The sequence below is a fragment of the Chinchilla lanigera genome, unplaced genomic scaffold (genome assembly GCF_000276665.1).
Source record: "Chinchilla lanigera isolate Chin_1 unplaced genomic scaffold, ChiLan1.0 scaffold00038, whole genome shotgun sequence".
Taxonomy (NCBI): domain Eukaryota; kingdom Metazoa; phylum Chordata; class Mammalia; order Rodentia; family Chinchillidae; genus Chinchilla; species Chinchilla lanigera.
Genome location: NW_004955439.1, coordinates 2,400,523 through 2,411,924, shown reverse-complemented (window position 1 = coordinate 2,411,924; position 11,402 = coordinate 2,400,523). Strand labels below are relative to the sequence as shown.

At 44.3% G+C, this 11,402-nt stretch overlaps 1 protein-coding gene across 1 annotated transcript in view; it reads right to left on the bottom strand.

Moving 5' to 3' along the window:
- Nucleotides 1–5,337: 5,337 nt before the first annotated feature.
- Nucleotides 5,338–11,402, bottom strand: part of Sgk1 (serum/glucocorticoid regulated kinase 1) — a gene marked incomplete in the record, with an annotated part of 6,596 nt that continues 531 nt past the window's right edge. The window contains 11 exon segments of the mRNA XM_013517384.1: nt 5,338–6,539; nt 7,004–7,093; nt 7,189–7,344; nt 7,782–7,877; nt 8,454–8,577; nt 8,978–9,090; nt 9,337–9,468; nt 9,568–9,651; nt 9,750–9,854; nt 10,235–10,310; nt 10,927–11,002. Coding sequence (XP_013372838.1) covers nt 6,372–6,539; nt 7,004–7,093; nt 7,189–7,344; nt 7,782–7,877; nt 8,454–8,577; nt 8,978–9,090; nt 9,337–9,468; nt 9,568–9,651; nt 9,750–9,854; nt 10,235–10,310; nt 10,927–11,002 — 1,220 coding nt within the window.

Below are 11,402 nucleotides of genomic sequence, written 5' to 3'. Positions count from 1 at the left end.
AAGAAAAGAAAAGAAAAGAAAAGAAAAGAAAAGAAAAGAAAAGAAAAGAAAAGAAAAAAGAAAAGAAAGAAAAGGACTACTTCCACTTCATGGTAACAAATGAAAACAAAACAGAATGGCCACAAGTATTAAAATATAAAGTAATAATAAATTATTTTCAATTTGGATTCTCACACATTTTGAGCTTAATTTTAATTGACTTAACTAAATAAACTTTAATTATTTTCCAAATGATAGGCCTGTGCTCTGCAGATAGCACTATAATCTGACTGGGATCCGGTGGTCTAGTTCAGCTTAGGGAGGGCAGTGACTTTGGCCTCTTCCACTCTATGTAAGAACCAATGTTTCTAAAATTAGCAGAAAAATACGACTGAGCACGGTGTCATCCACCCATCTATTTTATATATGTGTACACAAGCTGACAGAGTTTCCATGCTGATGACCCTTGCTTTATTGCTCACGAGAAGCGCCCGTTCTCCCTGTACATTTTCCTTTGGACACTCTGTACCTTTGTGTTGTCATTATATAGCGTGGACATCGTACCTGCCAGCACAGCGGGAGTAGCACAGGACAGAGGACACAAAAAGAACCCTGCCCGTCAGAGCCCACGGTTTCCAAGACATCCAAACACACAGAGAGAGCTGCCTGAACACAGTGTTACAGGTGAACACTAAGTAAACGTTCAGGGTTGTTCTAGGTCTTGCTGCCAAAGTCCTTCACTGTGGAAAGCAGGAAGAACATATTCAGATTAATGGGCTCATCTAGCGAGTGTGCAGCAGCCCAATTAGCAGAGGACAGATCGTGTTATGAGCCCCGGTGAAGTCTAAGCAATAGTATTTAATTTTTGGTTTGGGTAATTAGTTAACAGTTTTTATGCAATGAGAAAACTATGTAAATATTTTCTTTTTAAAAATATTTTCTGAAATTGGGCTTAATTAATTAGGATGAACCTGTTTCTCTCATGGCTGTTGTGCAGGTTTATACCCGAAAAAGTGTTAGCTTCACGATGGTCTTGAAAAAAGTCTCAAGAAACATGGAAAAGGGCTTTAGGGACTTTTGATTGAGAAAAGAAGAAATTCCTTAATGGGATACAGTTAGTAACATTTTGGCTTGCAAATGAAATTGATTGATTATTGGTTGGCTGATTCATTGTCTTCTGCTGAAGAAATAAGTTAAATGAGGTCGGTCTGCACACTGCCAGCCCATATCTAGGAAGTTGCTCAGTAGAGCTGGGATTCTGTTCCAGGTTTATCTGAGTACCTTCCTTCACTTTCAAGATCCGGCAGTGGACCTGCGCCTTCCAAATTTCCCTAAGCATCTCTTTCCTAAGTGACTTGAGACTGTAGCCCCTTTCCTGAGCTCCAGAGTAGGTAAGCTGTCCCTCCTCTGTGCTCCTTTCACATCCCGTCTTTATCCTACCACCTATTTTATAAACATTATTATTATTGTATAACACATATACAAAAAATTGCACATACCCTAAGTGTATAGCTTGATGAAGTAACGAAAAGCAAAACCACCCACCAAATCAAGAGATTTCCAGAGCTCCAGAAATTTCCATTCTCTCAACCCTTAGCTCTACAGTCTTCTCCCAAGGGTCATCCCCTCTCAACTTCCAAGTTGATTCATCTTGGTTGGCTGCTTGTAAATTTTATATAAATCAAATCAGAGTCCTGTTTTTGTTTGTGAGTTTTCTTCCTTGTTGTGTATAGCAATTATTCTTTTACTTTCATTGTATAGTATCTCACTATAGGAAGTCATTGTGATTTATTCATCTCACTACTGGTAGACACCTTGAATTGTTCTGATTTGGAGGCTAACATGCATAACATTACTGTGAAGCTTACTCCAAATAGTTTTTGAATATATGAACCCTTTTTTAAGGAATTCCTGCGTCCATAAACTATACATATGTTAATTTTAGTCCATACTGCCATAGAGTTTTCTGGGAGAGGAGGTCAATGTATACTCCCTCTGCAATGTGTGTTTTTGCAGTTGCTCCTAATCTTCAGCAAACCCTGATAGTGTCTTTAATTGCAGTTTCTCTCTCCTTATCCCTCTCCCCCTTCGGCTTCCTTTCCATCCCTTGGCCCAGTACCACACCCACATGGTACAAATCTGGTGAGTTAATACATAAATAAGTAAGAAGCGCGTGTTTGTTTGCTGTTGTATTCTCTTAGCACCTCTTAGGCATGACTAAGCAATGGTTGCACGCAAGGATGGGCTTGGGGCCAGGATGTCATAATTTGGCTTCTGAACTTACCACTCACTAAGTAGTAAACTACCCCTCTCTGTGCTGATTTCCCCACCTTTGACATCACAGTGTTGTTATGGAGACTGAGCAAATTGAGCATAAAATTCTTAGAACAGTGTCCAGCATTTTGAAGGAGCTCTGCAGGATTAGCCATTACTGGGATGGTCCAGCCCTTTAGGCCACATCCCATTAAAGACCCTAGAGCTAGAGCTGCTTAGTAAGAATCGGGGAGCATTTCCCACCCCTGATCCTGCAGAGAGCCCCGCACTTCTGAAGTACCCTTAACTCACCTTCACCATCTGTCAGGTACTACAAATGTAGGTGCCACACCTTCCCAAGAAGACAGCGGTTTCCCTAAGGATGGTGACAGATTTATTCTTCATGCTAGCAATCGTTTTAGTCACATATTAACTTATAGGAATTTTTTTTTTATGTCTTTTTGATACAGGGACTCGCTATGCAGTTCAGGCTGGCCTTGAGCTCACTTTGTAACCCAGGCTGGTCTCGAACTCACAACGATCCTCCTGCCTCAGCCTCCTCAGTGCTGGGATTACAGGTGTTTCCCACTATACCTGGCCTAATTTATAGGAATCTTAACTGAGCTGGTTCACCCAAGCCCATATTTGAGCAGCACGACTGGAAAGCTGTGAAGATGTGAATGGTGCCTTCTCCAATCATCACTTGCCGTCGTAGGCTGTCTGCATCTCAGGGAATATACTGGCAGCGATGTGTTCCCCTCCCCGAGATAAATGATAAGTCCACAGGAATGTTCTTCCACACTGCGGTGCTTAGTCAGTATTCGTCATCTGTCTATTGATCCTTGTTCTTTCTTGACTTCCCTGTTCTTACCTTGTTCCCTTCACACCCACTAGTGCTTGAACTAATCCAGGACAGTGTTTGCTTCACAGAGCTCAGAACTCCTCTGGGACCTTTCCATCTGGGACAAATACCTATCAGATTGTGTGTAGTGATGGACTATAAACCAATAAACCAGATTTGTACCTTTGAAAAATAGAACAGCTTCGGAGCCAGGTGTGGTGGCTCACGCCTGTATTCCCAGCACTGGGGAGGCCGAGGCGGGAGGATCCTTGCCAGTTTGAGACTAGCCTGGGCTACAGAGTGAGCTCAAGGCCAGCCTGAACTGCATAGTGAGACCCTGTCTCAAAAAGACAGAAAAACCCCAAAACTTCATAATCTATGACTGACTTCTCTGAGTTATCTGATTAGATGGTAAACTCTTAGCCTACAAGGTCTGTGTTCAGATAAAAATGTAGTTTAAGTATATTTTGTTCAAGGCGGAATTCCTAACTGTTACTGACAATGAGAACGAATAGAAAATGTGTGGAATATGTCCCCATCAGAGCTGGCACCTTTCGGATTTTGTCTGTCATTTGGTTCCATAGGAGGTTTAACAGGGAACTAAGGCCTGCAGAGCAGTAACTCACCTGTGGGGCCTGACCTGTGGCTCCCCGGAGCAGGAAGCCCTTGACTCACTCTGAGCCCACTTTCCACTGGATTAGGAGAAGGACTAAGTCCTGCTCAGCCCTAAGAAGCCCCAGGGCTGGGGGAAGAGGGAAAGAGGTGCTGGGAGACTTTCTGAGTGGTAGGAGGAAAAGAGGCCATAGCCTTCCCTCACAGAATTCCCAGTGCAAATCGGGAGGTCAAGATAGACTGGAGGCAGCAGGCAGAGGTGTCCCCATAGGTTAAGGTGACAGCAAGGTCATCTACCTGGGGACTCCTTATTTGCTAGATATCTGCATGAAAGGCGTAGAGAGGTAAGAAAGCCCAAACAGTTCAGATTTGAGCTGATCCAGTGTTGAGCCCTTCCTCCTCTCCCGGAGCACACTCCCCCGGCAGGGTGAGTTCTAGGACAGGCTTTGCAGAACCAGCACAGTGGGGCCCTGACAGTGCTGCTTTGCCAGTTCCCTGGGGCTTTGGATCAAGCTAGGAATGTGCTCCTGCTGGGTCCCTTTCCTGAGCCTGCTCTGGCTACTCCCGGAAAGCGGGGAAATCTGGTCAGGTCAGCTTTTTGGGAACAGAGGCATTGTTACAAACATCTTTAAGCTTTTTAGTGGTTTTCTCCGGCACTTACAGACTATTACCTGGATTTCCTTTTCCACAAACTGCCTTAATCTACCTTTCCCATTAATATCTGCAAGGGCTGTCTCCTCTGCTCACGGCCCTGTCCCCAGCACTCAAAATAGAGCCTGGCCCCAGGGAGGCTGTCAAATATTTGTTAAAAGAATTACCTGTTACTTAAAACAAGCCCAATGTCAGGACAAACAGTCCAACTTAACAGGGCAGCCACAAAGTCTAGGGAACATTACTTCACAGCTGACTCTGCAAGATGAATATATAGAAAAAGGTTTGTTTGGATTAATGACACAGTAAAATGCTGAAAATGGGAGTGGTTGCAAATGCCTGTAAAAGCAGCTACTTGGGAGGCTGAGGCAGGAAGATTGAGTTCAAGGCCAGCCTGGGCAGTTTAATGAGACACTGACTCAAAATAAAATTTACACAAAGGGCTGGGAATGTGGCTCAGGGGTGGAGCACTTGCCTAGCTTGCCTGAGGCACTAGATTCAAATAAGATAGGCAGGAACATGGTGGTTTGAGCCTGTAGTCCCAGCACTGGGAAGGCTGAGGCAGGAGGATTGCTGTGAGTTGGAGGCCAGCTGGAGTAATAGTGGGTTCAAGGACACCCTGAACTAAGTGAGGTCTGTCTCAAAGAACCAGTAAGTGTTGAATATAGGTGTTTCTTTTTCCTGTGCTGAGATTCAAACTCAGGCCCTTAAGCATGGTAAGCCTTCTACCACTGAGATATACCCCTAACCTAGGTTGGCCTTAAGAGCTTGTGATACCACCCTGGAGTCAAAAGCTGCTCCTAGGCCTGGCCTGGTGGTGCATCCCTATACTCCCAGTACCCCTGAGGCTGAGGCAGGAGGACTGCCACGAGTTTGAGGCTGGCCTGAACTGCTTAGCAAGACACTGTCTCAAAAAAAAAAAAAAATGTTTTTTAGCAGTGGGGATTTTAAATGGATCCATTATTGCTCTCTGCAACACAACAAAGTAACACATGACACAATTTATGTAAATATTTTCAAGGTTTTATTGCAAACCAGAATTGGCTTACCACACACAAAAAAAGCTGTGTGGTAGGGAGGAGGGATGTACATATTATAGCCATGTTAATTACATTAAAATGGTGGTTTACATTACAAATAAGCCTGTAAGTTTAAATATACTAGTGTTATAACCCAATGTACAGACTTTCTTTATACAATACATACAGTTATCAGGAATGCAGAAAAAAAAAACCACATAAATAATGCCCATTTTACAGGTGACATTTTAAACAATGACAACACCAATGGCTGTGACCTGACATCTGGGGCATTGGTCCATTAAAAACCCTTTCTAAAAATAGAAATATTTGTAGCAGCAATGCTGTCTTTAAGCATCTGGATGCAAGTCAATGCAAGACCATTTCAATAAATTTTAGTCAATAACTATATCTTACAAAAAAAAAAACAGTCTACACGTAAATTTATCTTCCAAATATGGAAGAAACAAACAATGTCCCACATTGTAGTGTCCCGCAAGTGTCACATTGATGCTTGTAACAAAATCCATCTGCGATCAGGCATTCCACACTCACACCATGGTTCACGCACTAAATCCACAAGGAAAAATAAAGAACTGAAACACTCCGCAACAGGAAAAGCTTTGGAGCTAACACGATCTCATCAGAAAAGGCACATTTCAGAATATTCGTCATCACAGCCCCGACAGACCTGGGGAGGAACCTTCTCGGACTAGCATCTCCCTTCTACCGGGACTAACTTAATCACACCTGTCTGGGGCAGCGCTCTAATGCTCAATTCAGAGATAGCACCAGGTTGGGAGGAAGGATGAAAATGAAAACCTCATGAGCTCACTGAGAGGAGGATGTGCTCTTCGAAAAGCGTCCAGCAAACAGTGGGCAACAGGGCTGCCAAGCTTCCAGAGATGTGCAAATTCTCTTTAAGATGTCCCGTGGGCCGGCAGCTCCACCAAAAGGCTAAGTAAGACATTCACAGACACACACGTACAGTCCTTCACAACCAGCCCTAAGACTGCTCAGAGGAAAGAGTCCATGGGAGGTGCATAGGAGAAGCCGAGGAATGCCTCAGCCGCCTCCTTCACGCTGGCTGTAATGAGGATGCTGTCGGGGGACCTCCCGATGGAGTTGGGGACAGGCTCCTCGGTAAACTCGGGATCGAAGTGCCGCAGGTCACTGGGTCCGCTCTACGGCAGGAGGAGAAAATACACTCAGTGTCAAAAATGCTCATGGGTACAGAACAGGGAAGTTTTTGGGCTTTCTTTTTTTTGGGTACCAGGAATTGAACTCAAGACCTTGCACTTGTCAGGCAGGAGCTGTGCCACTGAGCTGTATGTTTTCAATAGTAGCGCTCAACTCTTCAGAGGATGCTTAGGGACACTCCCACAATGCTCCCTTTCAGAGCACAAAGCCCCAAGGGCCACGTACAATTTAAATAAAGGAATGGCGTTTTACCTCTTGGTACTTCAAGGGAATACGCTTGAAACATTATGTGACTTTTGTTGGGACAAAACTTCTACTCTCTCTTGGAAAATAACAGGTCTGTGCATAAAATACCTGCCAATCGACTTCCTGCCGTCCCACCAACCACCATCCTGACAAAATGCACTTTGGGCCCCACTATATTTAAGGGAGACAGAGAGGTACTCACCACATTTGGGTTAAAAGGGGGAGTAATCTTCTTATTTATGAGATCATCCCAGTTAATTAGGGAGAAGAAGACGTGACTCTTAATCTCCATCTGTTGAGAAGAAACAGAGATGAATGTAGACAGGCGGGAGTCAGGAAGGGCAGCGAGGGCTGCTGCGCGTCCCAGAACACAGAAAGACTACTCACAAAGTCATCCTTGGCCCCCAGCCTCTTTGTCCTGTCTTTCTGCAGGAGCCCTTCCAGGAGGTGCCTCGCGGAATTTGTAATATTTGGTTTCAACTGGAGGGGTTTGTTGAGGATGTTGTCATACATCTCAGCGGTGTTTCGGCTATAAAAGGGGGGCTGTAAGAAGAGGGGAAATACCTTGAAGTTTTGTACAGCATAGATGACCAACAGGGAAAAAGAGTTCAACTGCAGTATACAGTAGTTAGCTGGATTTGAGATCCTCTTTCCTGGGTGTTTTCTTTGCTCTTGACTTTTTAAATTTTTCTTTCTGCAATCTTTATGGGGGAGGGCAGCCTATGCCAATAAGCTACAGTTTTCACTAACGTACAAGTAAAACAGTGAAATGGGAAACGCCAGAAAAACCCACTAGATAAGTTACTCCTATGAAGTAACCAATAAGCTTGCTATCAGCTTTTGAGAAGCTTACTGATGGGGCCAAGCCAAGGCCAGGCCTGCTTATCGGCCCGTGCCCAGATAACTCTTGTCTACAGGAGGCCAGCGTCCAGTTTCCCAGAAGCAGGGGCAGCGCCCTCAGTTCCCTGCGTGCTACTCACCAGGCCGTACAGCATCTCATACAGCACAGCTCCCAGGCACCACCAGTCCACGGTCCTATCGTAAGGCTGCTTATGAAGCACCTCGGGTGCAAGATACTGAAAGATACAGCAGGAGAAAAGCATTTAGAAGCGGCAAAACCAGGCAGTCTCAAGGCCAGGCACGCACTTTGAAAGGCTATGACCTAGAGTCAAGCTGGAAGGTGTATTTCTTTAGATTTATTTCCCAATAAAACCCCTGTACTTTTTTTTTTTTTTTTTTTTTGTCTTTTTGAGACAGGGTCTCGCTGTGCAGTTCAGGCTGGTCTGCAACTTACTTTGTAGCCCAGGCTAGCGCTGGGATTACAGGCGTGCGCCGCCACACCCAGCACCCCTGTACTTTTTGAAGCTGACTGGCTCCCTAGATGGACTGGTGTTTAGGAAACAGCTGGGCACCCACAGGTACCTTACTTGGGGATTTAAGAGACTTTTAAATGACCTAGATCTTAACAAGGGTAGTTGTAGTTAAAGCACTAGAAAGCTAAGTACGTCCCATGTTGTATCAAACAAGTTCACTTGAGCCGCACTGTACTATGAACTCTCTAAGAGTACTCTTCTGGCAGTCAGAAGTATAACTGCATAATTCTCTCCTGGTGGGGGCGAGCACAGGGCTGGAAGCAGATCAAGAGCTCCTACCTCAGGTGTGCCGCAGAAGGTGGATGTTGTGCCGTTGTGTTCAATGTTCTCTTTGCAGAGCCCAAAGTCAGTGAGGACAATGTGGCCCTGGGAATCTAGCAAAATATTCTCTGGTTTTAAGTCTCTGTAATAAAAAAAAAAGTTGTTGCGTAGTTAATTTCACTGTATAAGATTAGAAGACACCCTCCATAAAAATCACATTAATTAAAGGCAGACTTCATAAAACTTACCTGTTTATCGCTTTAATTAAGTATTAGAAGTACTTAAATGCATTGCAGTTGTATAGTGAATCAAATAAACCCAAAAAAAAAACAAAAAAAAGGAGCCCTTGTTCTACTAATCTACATTAGCACAATCCTGGCTGGCCAGCTTCCCAGTGGCATGGAATCAAGACAGCTCATATGCTGGGACACCAGGTTTAAGGTGACCGTGTTGCACACAAACACCAATTACTTTAAGGCTCCAAAGACTAGAGCTTTGCTCCTCCCTACCCAGGAAGGCGGCTGTCGAGCTCTTTGACTCACCTATACACGATGTTCAGAGAGTGCAGGTAACCCAAGGCACTGGCTATTTCAGCAGCATAGAATCGAGCCCGTGGTTCTAGGAAGCAGCGCTCCCTCTGGAGGTGGTAGAACAACTGCAGAAGATAGAACCAAGTCAGTCCAGGCTGCCAAAGCACTGAATCACTCCTGACATAATATTGCTAAGCAGAACAATCGCAGGAAGTGGCTCTAAACAATCCATTAACTCTTTGAAAGCTGGCAGGTTAAAGGAAATGCTAATTCTGGTACCTTTTCCTCCCCTCAGGAGCTTTAAACTAAGTATCTCTAAAAGCAAACTGACTTAAAGCAGAGACCCCTGGCTCCCGCCCACACGGGCTCACCTCTCCACCGTTAATGTAGTCTAGGACAAAGTATAGTTTGTCGGCAGTCTGGAAAGAGAAGTGAAGTCCCACCAAGAAAGGGTGTTTCACATTCTTCAGCAGAACATTCCGCTCTGACATGATGTGCTTCTCCTAGGAAGAGGACGAGATTCAGTGGTGACTTTCAACTTGCCACTAAAATCCCAAGACTCAAACCACCTCTGACCCAAGCCACGAGAACATCTCACACACCTCCTTCTTTTTCAAGATTGCTTTCTTCTGTAAAACTTTGACTGCATAGAATGCTTCTTCTGCTTTGTGTCTTGCTAGAAGAACCTGAAATTCCAATTAAAAATTATTTTTCTATCCTCACCCAATGAGAATGTAAAACAAATACGTGAAAGGGTACATTGAGTCTCTGCATTTGAAATTACCTTTCCAAAACTGCCTTTTCCAATCACTTTCAGGAAGTGAAAGTCAGATGGTTTAGCATGAGGATTGGATGACGGACCAAGGTTGATTTGCTGAGAAGGACTTGGCTAGAAAACAAAACGTTCTCTATTAATTCCACTACTTCGAAGAAAGACATCTATAATAAAGTAGGGGCAATGTGAAAGATTAGGTTACATATGACTGAGACAACTCACCAAAACTTACAAACACATTCAAAATCATTTTTGACCCATGCACGTTATTATTTAAAATGAATATGGAAACTGCACTTATGTTGCAAACAGATAAGTTTTACGAAGTATGCCTGTAAATATACTCCACTGACTCAATACTTAAATACATGTCACTTTATGCATGCCTGTCTTGATACTAATTTCTAGCAATGCTATTTTAATCCACCAATGCAGAAATAAAAATTCATTTATAATTTTCCTTCACAGATGCATCACAAATAGAGAATACTTACTGGAGGAGAGGGGTTGGCATTCATAAGCTCAGGCTCCTGAGGTTGGGAGATTTTCAAAATGGACTGAACTTCGGGGCTGCAGATTAAAGGGAACAATTTTAAAACTCCTAAATCGCCGCTAGGGGGCGCACCGAGATAAACAGTGGATTTTTGACTCAAACGTTCCCGGAAACTTAAGTATTTAAATTGAAAACACCCAAGTAAACCACTTAAAGAAAAATACTAGTTAAATAAAAGACAACCCAATGAAATATAGAATTCTAAGTTGTTCTTAGAGAGAGGGCGTTGAATTAAGTTAACATTTAGCAGATTTTGTCTTACATTTCCAACACAAAGTTTATTTTACTGTTATTATTATTATTGTCTTTTTGAGGCAGAGTCTCGCTATGCAGTTCAGGCTGGCCTTGAGCTCACTCTGTAGCCCAGGCTGGTCTGAAACTCGGCAACGATCCCTATCTCTGCCTCCCGAGTGCTGGATTACAGGTGTGCGCCACCACGCCCGGCTCCGAGACAGAGTTTAACCCACAAATTCATTCTAATGTTTAAACTGTGTCAGAAAAACTAGAACTTAAGGAAAGAAGATTTCCAACCCCTCGGGAAGTCTTGGGCTTCCCGATGAACACGGTGATGACAGCGGTCAATTCGAACTATACTATTAATTTTTATTTCCCCTAATTCCCCCCTGAACTTACTGTTTGCATGCATACGAGTTATTGGCAATCTTCTGAATAAAGTCGTTCAGGCCCATCCTCCTTTGCTTCATGAAAGCTGTGAGTTTAAAGATCAGAGAAATAAAGAGACATTTAGACGGCTTCGTGACGTCCAACGAATGTCACACACGCTTATCTGACGTGGGACCTTCAAAACACTTTTTCTCCGCGTATCCCGATCAAGCCTCTTTTCCTACACTCACCGATGAGGATCGCTACCATTCCCCTCATTCTGGAGTAAGTGACAGCGCCTCTAGCAGCCTCGGTTTTCACGGTCATCGCCAGGAAAAGAGACCACACACCCAAGCAGAAGAACCGAGACCGGCTTAGGCAGCACTGCGCGGGAGCCTTGCGCCTGTCGGCCTTATAAGCCCTGAGCCGCCGCGTGGGCGTGGCGTGGGCGGGGCCGGCGTACAATGAGGAAGCGGCGCGGGCACCCCGCCCCCTGGGCCCGGGGC